We start from the raw sequence: 20,885 nt of genomic DNA, 5'->3' as shown, positions 1-20,885 counted from the left end.
CGGGCTGTGATCTCACCTCCCCGGGCTGTGACCTCACCTCCCCGGGCTGTGACCTCACCTCCCTGGGCTGTGACCTCACCTCCCCGGGCTGTGACCTCACCTCCCCGGGCTGTGACGTCAAAGCAGTCCTTGTGCTCCTCCCTACTCTCCTCTATCCCATACCTGAATGGATTTCTCTACACGCTTTCACGTTTCACCTGCTGCCTGTATCTCAGTAGGAGATGGATAACATTATGGTCTGATTTCACAGTGGGGTGCTCTGCAGACTGCCTTGTATCCTCTACGTTGCCATGACACTTGTCCAGGATGCGAGTTGGACAGGTGACGTACTGTTTCAGAGTGAGGAGAGCGTATTAAAATCCCCAAGCACAAATACTGTCTGGTCAGTTGATCGTGAAAGGGATTGAACCCGTCTGTAATCCTGTTAGCTGCTTCCTTATTGGTCCAGGCACATGGACCAGAATAATGGATCCAGATAGAATGGCCTGAATGATACAAAGAGAATATCACAGTCTCTGGTGCACACTTGTTCAATCACAGGACACTGCTTGGCCCAAGTATTATCTACAAAGATACATAGCCCTGCCCCTCCCCCGCCCCTGCCTCCACCTATTGATTTATGTGAGGTTGTTTCGTCTCGATCTGCTCTAATGACAGTGTATCAATCAATGTTCACATCAATATTGTCCTCGCAGAGCCAGGTTTCTGTAAAGCAGGTTAAATCAGCTCTCCTTAAGTCCTCTTCAGATAACTCCTCCAGTTCCTTATTTAGTGACAGCACATTTCACAGGCAGATCCCTGGGAGCAGGTGACGACTTCCTGCCTCCGTAGTTCCTGGCACTGCCTCTTGAGCCTCGCTTCTTCTTAGTTTCCCTTTTTGACTTTTGTATTCTGTTCTACTGTATTCTGTTCTACTGTATTCTACTGTATTCTATTCTACTGTATTCTGTACTACTGTATTCTGTACTACTGTATTCTATTCTACTGTATTCTGTACTACTGTATTCTGTTCTACTGTATTCTGTTCTACTGTATTCTGTTCTACTGTATTCTACTGTATTCTGTACTACTGTATTCTACTGTATTCTGTTCTACTGTATTCTGTTCTACTGTATTCTGTTCTACTGTATTCTACTGTATTCTGTACTACTGTATTCTACTGTATTCTGTTCTACTGTATTCTGTTCTACTGTATTCTAATCTACTGTATTCTGTTCTACTGTATTCTAATCTACTGTATTCTGTTCTACTGTATTCTAATCTACTGTATTCTGTTCTACTGTATTCTAATCTACTGTATTCTGTTCTAATGTATTCTGTTCTATGTGCCTTAGTCTATGCTGCTCGTCCTAATATTAATATATCCTTAATTCCATTTCTTTACTTTAGATTTGTGTGTATTGTTGTGAAATTGTTAGATATTACTGCACTGTCGGAGCTAGAAACACAATCATTTCACTACACCCGCAATAACATCTGCTAAACATGTTTATGTGACCAATAAAATTTGATTTGATTTGATCAGGCAAGGCAATGCTGTTTTGGAGAGTGTGAGCTTTATCTGGGCAGGAGAGCAGCAACTCGGGGGAGTAGGTAATCGTGATTAACTCACTGAATCCATACAACCTCCGGTAGTGATTGTAAACTTGTCCGCCTATTACAGCGATTGGGATTAAGGTCGTCACACATTTGTATTTATTATGGATCCCCATTAGTTCCTTCCAAGGCGGCAGCTACTCTTCCTGGGGTTTATTATGGATCCCCATTAGTTCCTGCCAAGGCAGCAGCTACTCTTCCTGGGGTTTATTATGGATCCCCATTAGTTCCTGCCAAGGCAGCAGCTACTCTTCCTGGGGTTTATTATGGATCCCCATTAGTTCCTTCCAAGGCAGCAGCTACTCTTCCTGGGGTTTATTATGGATCCCCATTAGTTCCTGCCAAGGCAGCAGCTACTCTTCCTGGGGTTTATTATGGATCCCAATTTGTTCCTGCCAAGGCAGCAGCTACTCTTCCTGGGGTTTATTATGAATCCCCATTAGTTCCTATCAAGGCAGCAGCTACTCTTCCTGGGGTTTATTATGGATCCCCATTAGTTCCTGCCAAGGCAGCTGCTACTCTTCCTGGGGTTTATTATGGATCCCCATTAGTTCCTGCCAAGGCAGCAGCTACTCTTCCTGGGGTTTATTATGGATCCCCATTAGTTCTTGCCAAGGCAGCAGCTACTCTTCATGGGGTTTATTATGTATCCCCATTAGTTCCTGCCAAGGCAGCAGCTACTCTTCCTGGGGTTTATTATGGATCCCCATTAGTTGCTGCCAAAGCAGCAGCTACTCTTCCTGGGGTTTATTATGGATCCCCATTAGTTCCTGCCAAGGCAGCAGCTACTCTTCCTGGGGTTTATTATGGATCCCCATTAGTTCCTGCCAAGGCAGCAGCTACTCTTCCTGGGGTTTATTATGGATCCCCATTAGTTCCTGTTGCCGAGGCAGCAGCTACTCTTCCTGGTGTTTATTATGGATCCCCATTAGTTCCTGCCAAAGCAGCAGCTACTCTTCCTGGGGTTTATTATGGATCCCCATTAGTTCCTGCCAAGGCAGCAGCTACTCTTCCTGGGGTTTATTATGGATCCCCATTAGTTCCTTCCAAGGCAGCAGCTACTCTTCCTGGGGTTTATTATGGATCCCCATTAGTTTCTTCCAAGGCAGCAGCTACTCTTCCTGGGGTTTATTATGGATCCCCATTAGTTCCTGCCAAGGCAGCAGCTACTCTTCCTGGGGTTTATTATGGAGCCCCAATAGTTCGTGCCAAAGCAGCAGCTACTCTTCCTGGGGTTTATTATGGATCCCCATTAGTTCCTGCCAAGGCAGCAGCTACTCTTCCTTGGGTTTATTATGGATCCCCATTAGTTCCTGCCAAGGCAGCAGCTACTCTTCCTGGGGTTTATCGTGTGTGTGTGTGTGTGTGTGCATGTGTCTGTGCCAATGGTTGTGTCTCTTCACAGTCCCCGCTGTTCCATAAGGTGTATTTTTATCTGTTTTTGAAATCGGATTCTCCCGCTGCATCTATGTAGTATATGTAGTAGTTCTCCATGGCTCTATGTAGTACTGTTCACCTCCCATAGTCTGTTCTGGACTTGGGGAATGTGAAGAGACCTCTGGTGGCATGTCTTGTGGGGTTTTCATGGGTGTCTGAGCTGTGTGCCAGTAGTTTAGACAGGCAGCTCGGTACATTCAACCTCTCATGTCAATACCTCTCAGAAATACAAGTAGTGATGAAGTCAATCTCTCCTCCACTTTGACCCAGGAGAGATTGACATGCATATTATTAATATTAGCTCTCTGTGTAGATCCAAGGGTCGTGCTGCCCTGTTCTGAGCCAATTGTAATTACCTAAGTCCCTCTGTGGCACCTGACCACACGACTGAACAGTAGTCCAAGTACGACAAAACTAGATTCTGTAGGACCTGCCTTGTTGATAGTGTTGTTAAGAAGGTAGAAACTAGGGCCTGTAGGACCTGCCTTGTTGATAGTGTTGTTAAGAAGGTAGAAACTAGGGCCTGTAGGACCTGCCTTGTTGATAGTGTTGTTAAGAAGGTAGAAACTAGGGCCTGTTGGACCTGCCTTGTTGAAAGGGTTGTTAAGAAGGTAGAAACTAGGGCCTGTAGGACCTGCCTTGTTGATAGTGATGTTTAGAAGGTAGAAACTAGGACCTGTAGGACCTGCCTTGTTGATAGTGCTGTTAAGAAGGTAGAAACTAGAACCTGTAGGACCTGCCTTGTTGATAGTGCTGTTAAGAAGGTAGAAACTAGAACCTGTAGGACCTGTCTTGTTTATAATGCTGTTAAGAAGGTAGAAACTAGGGCCTGTAGGACCTGCCTTGTTGATAGTGTTGTTATTAAGAAGGTAGAAACTAGGGCCTGTAGGACCTGTCTTGTTGATAGTGTATTTAAGAAGGTAGAGCAGCGCTTTATTATGGACAGACTTCTCCCCATCTTAGCTACTGTTGTATCAATATGTTTTGACCATGACAGTTTACAATCCAGGGTTACTCCAAGCAGTTTAGTCATCTCAACTGCCTCAATTTACACATTATTTAGTACAAGATTTAACTGAGGTTTAGGGTGTAGTGAATGATTTGTTCCAAATACAATGCTTTTAGTTTTAGAAATATTTAGAACTAACTTATTCCTTGCCACCCATTCTGAAACTAACTGTAACTCTTTGTTAAGTGTTGCAGTCATTTCAGTCGCTGTAGTAGTTCATTTGTATAGTGTTGAGTCATCTACATACATAGACACAATGGCTTTACTCAAAGCCAGTGGCATGTCATTAGTAAAGATTGAAAAAAGTAAGGGGCCTAGACAGCTGCCCTGGGGAATTCCTGATTCTACCTGGATAATGTTGGAGAGGCTTCCATTAAAGAACACCTTCTGTGTTCTGTTAGGCAGGTAACTCTTTATCCACATTATAGCAGGGGGTGTAAAGCCATAACACATACGTTTTTCCAGCAGCAGACTATGATCGATAATGTCAAAAGCTGCACTGAAGTCTAACAAGACGCGAACAATCCACTTTCAAACTTGCGACGTATTTGGATTTAGACAAAACAAATCCAATTTGAACGATATAACTATAAACAAACAATTCACGCAAGTTAGCCCAGAGTCTGGCAGTTGGGTGTCAAGTGAGCTCAGGATCTGGCAGCAGTGCCACACCTGGGTGTCAGGTGAGCTCAGGATCTGGCAGCAGTGCCATGCCTGGGTGTCAAGTGAGCTCAGGATCTGGCAGTTGGGTGTCAAGTGAGCTCAGGATCTGGCAGCAGTGCCATGCCTGGGTGTCAAGTTAGCTCAGAGTCTGGCAGTTGGGTGTGAAGTGGGCTCAGGATCTGGCAGCAGTGCCATGCCTGGGTGTCAAGTTAGCTCAGAGTCTGGCAGTTGGGTGTCAAGTGAGCTCAGGATCTGGCAGCAGTGCCATGCCTGGGTGTCAGGTGAGCTCAGGATCTGGCAGCAGTGCCACGCCTGGGTGTCAGGTGAGCTCAGGATCTGGCAGTTGGGTGTCAAGTGAGCTCAGGATCTGGCAGCAGTGCCATGCCTGGGTGTCAAGTTAGCTCAGAGTCTGGCAGTTGGGTGTCAAGTGAGCTCAGGATCTGGCAGCAGTGCCATGCCTGGGTGTCAGGTGAGCTCAGGATCTGGCAGCAGTGCCATGCCTGGGTGTCAAGTGAGCTCAGGATCTGGCAGCAGTGCCACGCCTGGGTGTCAAGTGAGCTCAGGATCTGGCAGCAGTGCCATGCCTGGGTGTCAGGTGAGCTCAGGATCTGGCAGCAGTGCCATGCCTGGGTGTCAAGTGAGCTCAGGATCTGGCAGCAGTGCCATGCCTGGGTGTCAAGTGAGCTCAGGATCTGACAGCCTGGGTGTCAAGTGAGCTCAGGATCTGGCAGCAGTGCCATGCCTTGGTGTCAAGTGAGCTCAGGATCTGGCAGCAGTGCCATGCCTGGGTGTCAAGTGAGCTCAGGATCTGGCAGCAGTGCCATGCCTGGGTGTCAAGTGAGCTCGGGATCTGGCAGCACACTAAACACCTGAGGTTCCTGTCAAACTTTTTCATTCCTACAAATAAATAGTCCTGTGAGGCTTGACCATGGCGCTTCAAATGTCAGGATTGTGAGTTTAATTCCCAGTGGGGACACGCATACACACTATACATACACACTATACATACACACTACACACATACAGTGCCTTGCGAAAGTATTCGGCCCCCTTGAACTTTGCGACCTTTTGCCACATTTCAGGCTTCAAACATAAAGATATAAAACTGTATTTTTTTGTGAAGAATCAACAGCAAGTGGGACACAATCATGAAGTGGAACGACATTTATTGGATATTTCAAACTTTTTTAACAAATCAAAAACTGAAAAATTGGGCGTGCAAAATTATTCAGCCCCTTTTACTTTCAGTGCAGCAAACTCTCTCCAGAAGTTCAGTGAGGATCTCTGAATGATCCAATGTTGACCTAAATGACTAATGATGATAAATACAATTCACCTGTGTGTAATCAGGTCTCCGTATTAATGCACCTGCACTGTGATAGTCTCAGAGGTCCGTTAAAAGCACAGAGAGCATCATGAAGAACAAGGAACACACCAGGCAGGTCCGAGATACTGTTGTGAAGAAATTTAAAGCCGGATTTGGATACAAAAAGATTTCCCAAGCTTTAAACATCCCAAGGAGCACTGTGCAAGCGATAATATTGAAATGGAAGGAGTATCAGACCACTGCAAATCTACCAAGACCTGGCCGTCCCTCTAAACTTTCAGCTCATACAAGGAGAAGACTGATCAGAGATGCAGCCAAGAGGCCCATGATCACTCTGGATGAACTGCAGAGATCTACAGCTGAGGTGGGAGACTCTGTCCATAGGACAACAATCAGTATATTGCACAAATCTGGCCTTTATGGAAGAGTGGCAAGAAGAAAGCAATTTCTTAAAGATATCCATAAAAAGTGTCGTTTAAAGTTTGCCACAAGCCACCTGGGAGACACAGCTCATCACCCTGAACACACCATCCCCACTGTCAAACATGGTGGTGGCAGCATCATGGTTTGGGCCTGCTTTTCTTCAGCAGGGACAGGGAAGATGGTTAAAATTGATGGGAAGATGGATGGAGCCAAATACAGGACCATTCTGGAAGAAAACCTGATGGAGTCTGCAAAAGACCTGAGACTGGGACGGAGATTTGTCTTCCAACAAGACAATGATCCAAAACATAAAGCAAAATCTACAATGGAATGGTTCAAAAATAAACATATCCAGGTGTTAGAATGGCCAAGTCAAAGTCCAGACCTGAATCCAATCGAGAATCTGTGTAAAGAACTGAAAACTGCTGTTCACAAATGCTCTCCATCCAACCTCACTGAGCTCGAGCTGTTTTGCAAGGAGGAATGGGAAAACATTTCAGTCTCTCGATGTGCAAAACTGATAGAGACATACCCCAAGCGACTTACAGCTGTAATCACAGCAAAAGGTGGCGCTACAAAGTATTAACTTAAGGGGGCTGAATAATTTTGCACGCCCAATTTTTCAGTTTTTGATTTGTTAAAAAAGTTTGAAATATCCAATAAATGTCGTTCCACTTCATGATTGTGTCCCACTTGTTGTTGATTCTTCACAAAAAAAATACAGTTTTATATCTTTATGTTTGAAGCCTGAAATGTGGCAAAAGGTCGCAAAGTTCAAGGGGGCCGAATACTTTCGCAAGGCACTGTATATATATATATATATATATAAATGTCTGCTAAATGGTGTATTTTCCCTGTCTGTCTGTCTGTCTGTGTTTAAAGAGTACTTCTCCCAGCACCTTGGTGAATACGAGAAGGTCCTGGCAGCTCTGGAGGACCTCAACATGACAATACTGAAGGCTATGGGCAAGACCAAGAAGGTACGTCAACTCTAGGACTCTACTGGACACCTGACATTTACATCTGGAGAAGTGGTTATGATCAACAGACATATACAAGCAAAATGTTCAATGTGGCCCCAGAGGATGTTCCCAAAGCAGTCCTCCATGGTAAAAAAAGGGAGATTTTGTTAAAAGAAAATACATACAGTATATTTCCTTCCATGCACTACAAACTCCTACGTTAAAAGCCTGTTTTCTCCAATAACAACATATCAAATTACTGCCTCCGGAAAGGACAGAGGAACAGACAGAGGGACACACGTGTATTGAGGGGAGGACAGACAGGTATATTGAGGGGGGGACAGACATGTGTATTGAGGGGAGGACAGACAGGTATATTGAGGGGGGGACACACAGGTGTATTGTGGGGAGGACAGACAGGTATATTGAGGGGGGGACAGACAGGTGTATTTAGGGGGGGACAGACAGGTGTATTGAGGGGAGGACAGACAGGTATATTGAGGGGGGGACAGACAGGTGTATTGAGGGGGGGACAGACAGGTATATTGAGGGGAGCACAGACAGGTATATTGAGGGGGGGACAGACAGGTGTATTGAGGGGAGGGACAGACAGGTGTATTGAGGGGAGGAACAGACAGGTGTATTGATGGGAGGGACAGACAGGTGTATTAATGGGAGGGACAGACAGGTGTATTGAGGGGAGGGACATACAGGTGTTTTGAGGGGAGGGACAGACAGGTGTATTGAGGGGAGGGACAGACAGGTATATTGAGGGGAGACAGACAGGTATATTGAGGGGAGCGACAGACAGGTGTATTGAGTGGAGACAGACTGGTGTTTTTAGGGGAGGGACAGACAGGTGTTTTTAGGGGAGGTACAGACTTGTGTATTGAGGGGAGACAGACTGGTATATTGAGGGGAGGGACAGACTGGTGTTTTTAGGGGAAGGACAGACTGGTGTTTTTAGGGGAGGGACAGACAGGTGTTATTAGGGGAAGGACAGACAGGTGTTATTAGGGGAAGGACATACAGGTGTTTTTAGGGGAAGGACGGACTGGTGTTTTTAGGGGAGGGACAGACAGGTGTTATTAGGGGAGGGACAGACAGGTGTTATTAGGGGAAGGACAGACTGGTGTTATTAGGGGAAGGACAGACAGGTGTTATTAGGGGAAGGACAGACTGGTGTTTTTAGGGGAGGGACAGACAGGTGTTTTTAGGGGAGGGACACAGTAGTAAAATGACTGAAGCTCAACAGAAGCAGTATTTATCCCGAACATACGACACACCTGCTGCCACATTGTGAACATGTTCTTAGCCCACTCAACTATGAAATGGAAAGGTATATTGAGCGGGGCCAGACAGGTATATTGAGCAGGGCCAGACAGGTATATTGAGTGGGGCCAGACAGGTATATTGAGGGGAGGGACAGACAGGTATATTGAGCGGGGCCAGACAGGTATATTGAGCGGGGCCAGACAGGTATATTGAGGGGCGGGACAGACAGGTATATCGAGGGGAGACAGACAGGTATATTGAGCGGGGCCAGACAGGTATATTGAGCGGGGCCAGACAGGTATATTGAGTGGGGCCAGACAGGTATATTGAGCGGGCCAGACAGGTATATTGAGGGGAGACAGACTGGTATATTGAGCGGGGCCAGACAGGTATATTGAGGGGAGGGACAGACTTGTGTATTGAGGGGAGACAGACTGGTATATTGAGCGGGGCCAGACAGGTATATTGAGTGGGGCCAGACTGGTATATTGAGGGGAGGGACAGACAGGTATATTGAGGGGATTGACAGACAGGTGTATTGATGGGATGGACAGACTGGTGTTTGCAGAGGAGGGACAGACTGGTGTTTGCAGAGGAGGGACAGACAGGTGTCTTAGGGGAGGGACAGACTGGTGTTTTTAGGGGAGGGACAGACGGGTGTATTGATGGGAGGGACAGACAGGTGTTTTTAGGGGAGGGACAGACAGGTGTATTGATGGGAGGGACAGACTGGTGTTTTAAGGGAGGGACAGACTGGTGTTTTTAGGGGAGGGACAGACATGTATATTGATGTGAGGAACAGACAGGTGTTTTTAGGGGAGGGACAGACAGGTGTGTTGATGGAAGGGACAGACTGGTGTTTTTAGGGGAGGGACAGACAGGTGTATTGATGGGAGGGACAGACAGGTGTATTGATGGGAGGGACAGACTGGTGTTTTAAGGGAGGGACAGACTGGTGTATTGATGGGAGGGACAGACAGGTGTATTGATGGGAGGGACAGACTGGTGTATTGATGGGAGGGACAGACTGGTGTATTGATGGGAGGGACAGACAGGTGTATTGATGGGAGGGACAGACTGGTGTTTTAAGGGAGGGACAGACTGGTGTATTGATGGGAGGGACAGACAGGTGTATTGATGGGAGGGACAGACTGGTGTATTGATGGGAGGGACAGACTGGTGTATTGATGGGAGGGACAGACAGGTGTATTGATGGGAGGGACAGACTGGTGTTTTAAGGGATGGACAGACTGGTGTTTTTAGGGGACGGACAGACATGTATATTGATGTGAGGAACAGACAGGTGTTTTTAGGGGAGGGACAGACTGGTGTTTTGATGGGAGGGACAGACTGGTGTTTTTATGGGAGGGACAGACAGGTGTATTGATGGGAGGGACAGACTGGTGTTTTAGGGGAGGGACAGACAGGTGTATTGATGGGAGGGACAGACATGTGTTTTTAGGGGAGGGACAGACAGGTGTATTGATAGGAGGGAGAGACAGGTGTTATTAGGGGAAGGACAGACTGGTGTTTTTAGGGGAAGGACAGACTGGTGTTTTTAGGGGAAGGACAGACTGGTGTTTTTAGGGGAAGGACAGACTGGTGTTTTTAGGGGAGGGACAGACAGGTGTTATTAGGGGAAGGACAGACAGGTGTTATTAGGGGAAGGACATACAGGTGTTTTTAGGGGAAGGACAGACTGGTGTTTTTAGGGGAGGGACAGACAGGTGTTATTAGGGGAGGGACAGACAGGTGTTATTAGGGGAAGGACAGACTGGTGTTATTAGGGGAAGGACAGACAGGTGTTATTAGGGGAAGGACAGACTGGTGTTTTTAGGGGAGGGACAGACAGGTGTTTTTAGGGGAGGGACACAGTAGTAAAATGACTGAAGCTCAACAGAAGCAGTATTTATCCCGAACATACGACACACCTGCTGCCACATTGTGAACATGTTCTTAGCCCACTCAACTATGAAATGGAAAGGTATATTGAGCGGGGCCAGACAGGTATATTGAGCAGGGCCAGACAGGTATATTGAGTGGGGCCAGACAGGTATATTGAGGGGAGGGACAGACAGGTATATTGAGCGGGGCCAGACAGGTATATTGAGCGGGGCCAGACAGGTATATTGAGGGGAGGGACAGACAGGTATATCGAGGGGAGACAGACAGGTATATTGAGCGGGGCCAGACAGGTATATTGAGCGGGGCCAGACAGGTATATTGAGTGGGGCCAGACAGGTATATTGAGCGGGCCAGACAGGTATATTGAGGGGAGACAGACTGGTATATTGAGCGGGGCCAGACAGGTATATTGAGGGGAGGGACAGACTTGTGTATTGAGGGGAGACAGACTGGTATATTGAGCGGGGCCAGACAGGTATATTGAGTGGGGCCAGACTGGTATATTGAGGGGAGGGACAGACAGGTATATTGAGGGGATTGACAGACAGGTGTATTGATGGGATGGACAGACTGGTGTTTGCAGAGGAGGGACAGACTGGTGTTTGCAGAGGAGGGACAGACAGGTGTCTTAGGGGAGGGACAGACTGGTGTTTTTAGGGGAGGGACAGACGGGTGTATTGATGGGAGGGACAGACAGGTGTTTTTAGGGGAGGGACAGACCGGTAAATTGTTGGGAGGGACAGACAGGTGTTTTTAGGGGAGGGACAGACAGGTGTATTGATGGGAGGGACAGACAGGTGTATTGATGGGAGAGACAGACTGGTGTTTTAAGGGAGGGACAGACATGTATATTGATGTGAGGAACAGACAGGTGTTTTTAGGGGAGGGACAGACAGGTGTGTTGATGGAAGGGACAGACTGGTGTTTTTAGGGGAGGGACAGACAGGTGTATTGATGGGAGGGACAGACAGGTGTATTGATGGGAGGGACAGACTGGTGTTTTAAGGGAGGGACAGACTGGTGTATTGATGGGAGGGACAGACAGGTGTATTGATGGGAGGGACAGACTGGTGTATTGATGGGAGGGACAGACTGGTGTATTGATGGGAGGGACAGACAGGTGTATTGATGGGAGGGACAGACTGGTGTTTTAAGGGAGGGACAGACTGGTGTATTGATGGGAGGGACAGACAGGTGTATTGATGGGAGGGACAGACTGGTGTATTGATGGGAGGGACAGACTGGTGTATTGATGGGAGGGACAGACAGGTGTATTGATGGGAGGGACAGACTGGTGTTTTAAGGGATGGACAGACTGGTGTTTTTAGGGGATGGACAGACATGTATATTGATGTGAGGAACAGACAGGTGTTTTTAGGGGAGGGACAGACTCGTGTTTTGATGGGAGGGACAGACTGGTGTTTTTATGGGAGGGACAGACGGGTGTATTGATGGGAGGGACAGACTGGTGTTTTAGGGGAGGGACAGACAGGTGTATTGATGGGAGGGACAGACATGTGTTTTTAGGGGAGGGACAGACAGGTGTATTGATAGGAGGGAGAGACTGGTGTTTTTAGGGGAAGGACAGACTGGTGTTTTTAGGGGAGGGACAGACAGGTGTTATTAGGGGAAGGACAGACTGGTGTTTTTAGGGGAAGGACAGACTGGTGTTTTTAGGGGAAGGACAGACTGGTGTTTTTAGGGGAAGGACAGACTGGTGTTTTTAGGGGAGGGACAGACAGGTGTTATTAGGGGAAGGACAGACAGGTGTTATTAGGGGAAGGACAGACAGGTGTTTTTAGGGGAAGGACAGACTGGTGTTTTTAGGGGAGGGACAGACAGGTGTTATTAGGGGAGGGACAGACAGGTGTTATTAGGGGAAGGACAGACTGGTGTTATTAGGGGAAGGACAGACAGGTGTTATTAGGGGAAGGAAAGACTGGTGTTTTTAGGGGAGGGACAGACAGGTGTTTTTAGGGGAGGGACACAGTAGTAAAATGACTGAAGCTCAACAGAAGCAGTATTTATCCCGAACATACGACACACCTGCTGCCACATTGTGAACATGTTCTTAGCCCACTCAACTATGAAATGGAAAGTAATGGAATTCAGAGACGAGATTTAAGGGTTAGAGGATAGAGGATAGATGATAGGGGTTAGTGGATAGAGGATGGAGGATAGAGGATAGAGGTTAGAGGACAGGGGTTAGTAGATATGGGATGGAGGATAGAGGATAGAGGATAGAGGATAGGGGTTAGTGAATATGGGATGGAGGATAGAGGATAGAGGATAGGGGTTAGAGGATAGGGGTTAGTGAATATGGGATGGAGGATAGAGGATAGAGGATAGGGGTTAGATGATAGGGGTTAGTGGATAGAGGATGGAGGATAGAGGATAGAGGATAGGGGTTAGATGATAGGGGTTAGTGGATAGAGGATGGAGGATAGAGGATAGAGGATAGGGGTTAGTGGATATGGGATGGAGGATAGAGGATAGAGGTTAGAGGATAGGGGTTAGTAGATATGGGATGGAGGATAGAGGATAGGGGTTAGAGGATAGGGGTTAGTGAATATGGGATGGAGGATAGGGGATAGAGGTTAGGGGTTAGAGGATAGGGGTTAGAGGATAGAGGATAGGGATTAGTGGATATGGGATGGAGGATAGAGGATAGAGGATAGATGATAGGGGTTAGTGGATATGGGATGGAGGATAGAGGATAGGGGTTAGTGAATATGGGATGGAGGATAGGGGTTAGAGGATAGAGGTTAGTGGAATGGGATGGAGGATAGAGGTTAGAGGATAGGGGTTAGTGAATTTGGGATGGAGGATAGAGGATAGGGGTTAGAGGATAGAGGATAGGGGTTAGTGGATATGGGATGGAGGATAGAGGATAGGGGTTAGAGGATAGGGGTTAGTGGATATGGGATGGAGGATAGACGATAGAGGATAGGGGTTAGAGGATAGAGGATAGGGGTTAGAGGATAGGGGTTAGAGGATAGAGGATAGGGGTTAGTGGATATGGGATGGAGGATAGAGGATAGGGGTTAGAGGATAGGGGTTAGTGGATATGGGATGGAGGATAGAGGATAGGGGTTAGAGGATGGGGGTTAGTGAATATGGGATGGAGGATAGAGGATAGAGGTTAGAGGATAGGGCTTAGTGAATATGGGATGGAGGATAGAGGATAGGGGTTAGTGGATATGGGATGGAGGATAGACGATAGAGGATAGGGGTTAGAGGATAGATGATAGGGGTTAGAGGATATATGATAGGGGTTAGTGGATAGAGGAGCGAGGATAGAGGATAGAGGATAGAGGTTAGAGGATAGGGGTTAGTGGATATGGGATGGAGGATAGAGGATAGGGGTTAGAGGATAGGGGTTACTGAATATTGGATGGAGGATAGAGGATAGGGGTTAGAGGATAGGGGTTAGAGGATAGATGATAGGGGTTAGAGGATATATGATAGGGGTTAGTGGATAGATGATAGGGGTTAGTGGATAGAGGATGGAGGATGGAGGATAGAGGATAGAGGATAGGGGTTAGAGGATAGATGATAGGGGTTAGAGGATATATGATAGGGGTTAGTGGATAGAGGATGGAGGATAGAGGATAGAGGTTAGAGGATAGGGGTTAGTGGATATGGGATGGAGGATAGAGGATAGGGGTTAGAGGATGGGGGTTAGTGAATATGGGATGGAGGATAGAGGATAGAGGTTAGAGGATAGGGCTTAGTGAATATGGGATGGAGGATAGAGGATAGAGGTTAGAGGATAGGGCTTAGAGGATAGGGGTTAGTGGATATGGGATGGAGGATAGAGGATAGAGGTTAGATGATAGGGGTTAGTGGATATGGGATGGAGGATAGAGGATAGGGGTTAGAGGATAGGGGTTAGTGAATATGGGATGGAGGATAGAGGATAGGGGTTAGAGGATAGATGATAGGGGTTAGAGGATAGATGATAGGGGTTAGAGGATAGAGGATAGATGATAGGGGTTAGAGGATAGAGGATAGATGATAGGGGTTAGTGGATAGAGGATGGAGGATAGAGGTTAGAGGATAGGGGTTAGTGGATATGGGATGGAGGATAGAGGATAGGGGTTAGAGGATAGGGGTTAGAGGATAGAGGATAGGGGTTAGAGGATAGGGGTTAGAGGATAGAGGGTTAGTGGATAGGGGTTAGTGGATATGGGATGGAGGATAGAGGATAGAGGTTAGAGGATAGAGATTAGAGGTTAGACGATAGGGGTTAGAGGATAGAGGTTTAGAGGATAGGGATTCGTGGATATGGGATGGAGGATAGGGGTTAGAGGATAGGAGATAGAGGATAGGGGTTAGAGGATAGAGGTTTAGAGGATAGGGGTTAGTGAATATGGGATGGAGGATAGAGGATAGGGTTTAGAGGATAGGGGATAGAGGATAGGGGTTAGAGGATATGGGTTAGAGGATAGGGGTTAGAGGATAGGGGTTAGAGGATAGGGGTTAGAAGATCGAGGATAGGGGTTAGAGGATAGGGGTTAGAGGATAGGGGTTAGAGGATAGGGTTTAGAGGATAGGGTTTAGAGGATAGGGGTTAGAGGATAGGGGTTAGAGGATAGGGGTTAGAGGATAGGGGTTAGTGAATATGGGATGGAGGATAGAGGATAGGGGTTAGAGGATATGGGATAGATGATAGGGGTTAGAGGATAGGGGGTAGAAGATAGAGGATATGTTTAGGGGATAGAGGATAGGGTTTAGAGGATAGAGGATAGGGGTTAGAGGATAGGGGTTAGAGGATAGGGTTTGGAGGATAGGGGTTAGAGGATATGGGATAGGGTTTAGAGGATAGGGTTTAGAGGATAGGGGTTAGAGGATATGGGATAGGGTTTAGGGGATAGGGGTTAGAGGATAGGGGTTAGAGGATAGGGTTTAGAGGATAGGGGATAGAGGATAGGGGTTAGAGGATAGGGGTTAGAGGATAGGGGTTAGAGGATAGGGGTTAGAAGATCGAGGATAGGGTTTAGAGGATAGGGGATAGGGGTTAGAGGATAGGGTTTAGAGGATAAGGGATAGGGGTTAGAGGATAGGGGTTAGAGGATAGGGTTTAGGGGATAGGGGTTAGAGGATATGGGATAGGGTTTAGAGGATAGGGGTTAGAGGATAGGGGTTAGAGGATAGGGGTTAGAGGATAGGGGTTAGATAGGGGTTAGAGGATAGGGGTTAGAAGATCGAGGATAGGGGTTAGAGGATAGGGGTTAGAGGATAGGGTTTAGAGGATAGGGTTTAGAGGATAGGGTTTAGAGGATAGAGGATAGGGGTTAGAGGATAGGGGTTAGAGGATAGGGGTTAGAGGATAGGGGTTAGTGAATATGGGATGGAGGATAGAGGATAGAGGATAGGGGTTAGAGGATATGGGATAGATGATAGGGGTTAGAGGATAGGGGGTAGAAGATAGAGGATATGTTTAGGGGATAGAGTATAGGGTTTAGAGGATAGAGGATAGGGGTTAGAGGATAGGGGTTAGAGGATAGGGTTTAGAGGATAGAGGATAGGGGTTAGAGGATAGGGTTTGGAGGATAGGGGTTAGAGGATATGGGATAGGGTTTAGGGGATAGGGGTTAGAGGATAGGGTTTAGAGGATAGGGTTTAGAGGATGGGGGATAGAGGATAGGGGTTAGAGGAAATGGGTTAGAGGATAGGGGTTAGAGGATAGGGGTTAGAAGATCGAGGATAGGGTTTAGAGGATAGGGGATAGGGGTTAGAGGATAGGGTTTAGAGGATAGGGGATAGTGGTTAGAGGATAGGGGTTAGAGGATAGGGTTTAGAGGATAGGGTTTAGAGGATAGGGGTTAGAGGATAGGGCTTAGTGAATATGGGATGGAGGATAGAGGATAGAGGTTAGAGGATAGGGCTTAGAGGATAGGGGTTAGTGGATATGGGATGGAGGATAGAGGATAGAGGTTAGATGATAGGGGTTAGTGGATATGGGATGGAGGATAGAGGATAGGGGTTAGAGGATAGGGGTTAGTGAATATGGGATGGAGGATAGAGGATAGAGGATAGGGGTTAGAGGATAGATGATAGGGGTTAGAGGATAGATGATAGGGGTTAGAGGATAGAGGATAGATGATAGGGGTTAGAGGATAGAGGATAGATGATAGGGGTTAGTGGATAGAGGATGGAGGATAGAGGTTAGAGGATAGGGGTTAGTGGATATGGGATGGAGGATAGAGGATATGGGTTTGAGGATAGGGGTTAGTGAATATGGGATGGAGGATAGAGGATAGGGGTTAGAGGATAGGGGTTAGAGGATAGAGGATAGGGGTTAGAGGATAGGGGTTAGAGGATAGAGGGTTAGTGGATAGGGGTTAGTGGATATGGGATGGAGGATAGAGGATAGAGGTTAGAGGATAGAGATTAGAGGTTAGACGATAGGGGTTAGAGGATAGAGGTTTAGAGGATAGGGATTCGTGGATATGGGATGGAGGATAGGGGATAGAGGATAGGAGATAGAGGATAGGGGTTAGAGGATAGAGGTTTAGAGGATAGGGGTTAGTGAATATGGGATGGAGGATAGAGGATAGGGTTTAGAGGATAGGGGATAGAGGATAGGGGTTAGAGGATATGGGTTAGAGGATAGGGGTTAGAAGATAGGGGTTAGAGGATAGGGGTTAGAAGATCGAGGATAGGGGTTAGAGGATAGGGGTTAGAGGATAGGGGTTAGAGGATAGGGTTTAGAGGATAGGGTTTAGAGGATAGGGGTTAGAGGATAGGGGTTAGAGGATAGGGGTTAGAGGATAGGGGTTAGTGAATATGGGATGGAGGATAGAGGATAGGGGTTAGAGGATATGGGATAGATGATAGGGGTTAGAGGATAGGGGGTAGAAGATAGAGGATATGTTTAGGGGATAGAGGATAGGGTTTAGAGGATAGAGGATAGGGGTTAGAGGATAGGGGTTAGAGGATAGGGTTTGGAGGATAGGGGTTAGAGGATAGAGGATAGGGGTTAGAGGATAGGGGTTAGAGGATAGGGGTTAGAGGATAGGGGTTAGTGAATATGGGATGGAGGATAGAGGATAGGGGTTAGAGGATAGGGGTTAGTGAATATGGGATGGAGGATAGAGGATAGAGGATAGGGGTTAGAGGATATGGGATAGATGATAGGGGTTAGAGGATAGGGGGTAGAAGATAGAGGATATGTTTAGGGGATAGAGTATAGGGTTTAGAGGATAGAGGATAGGGGTTAGAGGATAGGGGTTAGAGGATAGGGTTTAGAGGATAGAGGATAGGGGTTAGAGGATAGGGTTTGGAGGATAGGGGTTAGAGGATATGGGATAGGGTTTAGGGGATAGGGGTTAGAGGATAGGGTTTAGAGGATAGGGTTTAGAGGATGGGGGATAGAGGATAGGGGTTAGAGGAAATGGGTTAGAGGATAGGGGTTAGAGGATAGGGGTTAGAAGATCGAGGATAGGGTTTAGAGGATAGGGGATAGGGGTTAGAGGATAGGGTTTAGAGGATAGGGGATAGTGGTTAGAGGATAGGGGTTAGAGGATAGGGTTTAGAGGATAGGGTTTAGAGGATAGGGGTTAGAGGATAGGGCTTAGTGAATATGGGATGGAGGATAGAGGATAGAGGTTAGAGGATAGGGCTTAGAGGATAGGGGTTAGTGGATATGGGATGGAGGATAGAGGATAGAGGTTAGATGATAGGGGTTAGTGGATATGGGATGGAGGATAGAGGATAGGGGTTAGAGGATAGGGGTTAGTGAATATGGGATGGAGGATAGAGGATAGAGGATAGGGGTTAGAGGATAGATGATAGGGGTTAGAGGATAGATGATAGGGGTTAGAGGATAGAGGATAGATCATAGGGGTTAGAGGATAGAGGATAGATGATAGGGGTTAGTGGATAGAGGATGGAGGATAGAGGTTAGAGGATAGGGGTTAGTGGATATGGGATGGAGGATAGAGGATATGGGTTAGAGGATAGAGGGTTAGTGGATAGGGGTTAGTGGATATGGGATGGAGGATAGAGGATAGAGGTTAGAGGATAGAGATTAGAGGTTAGACGATAGGGGTTAGAGGATAGAGGTTTAGAGGATAGGGATTCGTGGATATGGGATGGAGGATAGGGGTTAGAGGATAGGAGATAGAGGATAGGGGTTAGAGGATAGAGGTTTAGAGGATAGGGGTTAGTGAATATGGGATGGAGGATAGAGGATAGGGTTTAGAGGATAGGGGATAGAGGATAGGGGTTAGAGGATATGGGTTAGAGGATAGGGGTTAGAGGATAGGGGTTAGAGGATAGGGGTTAGAAGATCGAGGATAGGGGTTAGAGGATAGGGGTTAGAGGATAGGGGGTTAGAGGATAGGGTTTAGAGGATAGGGTTTAGAGGATAGGGGTTAGAGGATAGGGGTTAGAGGATAGGGGTTAGAAGATAGGGGTTAGTGAATATGGGATGGAGGATAGAGGATAGGGGTTAGAGGATATGGGATAGATGATAGGGGTTAGAGGATAGGGGGTAGAAGATAGAGGATATGTTTAGGGGATAGAGGATAGGGTTTAGAGGATAGAGGATAGGGGTTAGAGGATAGGGGTTAGAGGATAGGGTTTGGAGGATAGGGGTTAGAGGATATGGGATAGGGTTTAGAGGATAGGGTTTAGAGGATAGGGGTTAGAGGATATGGGATAGGGTTTAGGGGATAGGGGTTAGAGGATAGGGGTTAGAGGATAGGGTTTAGAGGATAGGGTTTAGAGGATAGGGGATAGAGGATAGGGGTTAGAAGATCGAGGATAGGGTTTAGAGGATATGGGATAGGGGTTAGAGGATAGGGTTTAGAGGATAGGGGATAGGGGTTAGAGGATAGGGGTTAGAGGATAGGGTTTAGGGGATAGGGGTTAGAGGATATGGGATAGGGTTTAGAGGATAGGGGTTAGAGGATAGGGGTTAGATAGGGGTTAGAGGATAGGGGTTAGAAGATCGAGGATAGGGGTTAGAGGATAGGGGTTAGAGGATAGGGGTTAGAGGATAGGGTTTAGAGGATAGGGTTTAGAGGATAGGGTTTAGAGGATAGAGGATAGGGTTAGAGGATAGTGGTTAGAGGATAGGGGTTAGAGGATAGGGGTTAGAGGATAGGGGTTAGTGAATATGGGATGGAGGATAGAGGATAGGGGTTAGAGGATATGGGATAGATGATAGGGGTTAGAGGATAGGGGGTAGAAGATAGAGGATATGTTTAGGGGATAGAGTATAGGGTTTAGAGGATAGAGGATAGGGGTTAGAGGATAGGGGTTAGAGGATAGGGTTTAGAGAATAGAGGATAGGGGTTAGAGGATAGGGTTTGGAGGATAGGGGTTAGAGGATATGGGATAGGGTTTAGGGGATAGGGGTTAGAGGATAGGGTTTAGAGGATAGGGTTTAGAGGATGGGGGATAGAGGATAGGGGTTAGAGGAAATGGGTTAGAGGATAGGGGTTAGAGGATAGGGGTTAGAAGATCGAGGATAGGGTTTAGAGGATAGGGGATAGGGGTTAGAGGATAGGGTTTAGAGGATAGGGGATAGTGGTTAGAGGATAGGGGTTAGAGGATAGGGTTTAGAGGATAGGGTTTAGAGGATAGGGGTTAGAGGATAGGGCTTAGTGAATATGGGATGGAGGATAGAGGATAGAGGTTAGAGGATAGGGCTTAGAGGATAGGGGTTAGTGGATATGGGATGGAGGATAGAGGATAGAGGTTAGATGATAGGGGTTAGTGGATATGGGATGGAGGATAGAGGATAGGGGTTAGAGGATAGGGGTTAGTGAATATGGGATGGAGGATAGAGGATAGAGGATAGGGGTTAGAGGATAGATGATAGGGGTTAGAGGATAGATGATAGGGGTTAGAGGATAGAGGATAGATCATAGGGGTTAGAGGATAGAGGATAGATGATAGGGGTTAGTGGATAGAGGATGGAGGATAGAGGTTAGAGGATAGGGGTTAGTGGATATGGGATGGAGGATAGAGGATATGGGTTTGAGGATAGGGGTTATGAATATGGGATGGAGGATAGAGGATAGGGGTTAGAGGATAGGGGTTAGAGGATAGAGGATAGGGGTTAGAGGATAGGGGTTAGAGGATAGAGGGTTAGTGGATAGGGGTTAGTGGATATGGGATGGAGGATAGAGGATAGAGGTTAAGAGGATAGAGATTAGAGGTTAGACGATAGGGGTTAGAGGATAGAGGTTTAGAGGATAGGGATTCGTGGATATGGGATGGAGGATAGGGGTTAGAGGATAGGAGATAGAGATAGGGTTAGAGGATAGAGGTT

At 46.9% G+C, this 20,885-nt stretch overlaps 1 protein-coding gene across 1 annotated transcript in view; it reads left to right on the top strand.

Moving 5' to 3' along the window:
* The window catches only part of necab1 (N-terminal EF-hand calcium binding protein 1), a gene marked incomplete in the record, with an annotated part of 107,765 nt that overhangs the window by 45,112 nt on the left and 41,768 nt on the right, over window positions 1–20,885 (top strand). The window contains 1 exon segment of the mRNA XM_031795005.1: window positions 7,338–7,435. Within this exon segment, the coding sequence (XP_031650865.1) occupies window positions 7,338–7,435 (98 nt within the window).

Source organism: Oncorhynchus kisutch, linkage group LG17 (assembly GCF_002021735.2).
Source record: "Oncorhynchus kisutch isolate 150728-3 linkage group LG17, Okis_V2, whole genome shotgun sequence".
Lineage (NCBI taxonomy): Eukaryota > Metazoa > Chordata > Actinopteri > Salmoniformes > Salmonidae > Oncorhynchus > Oncorhynchus kisutch.
This window is presented reverse-complemented; position numbering and strand designations above follow the sequence as displayed.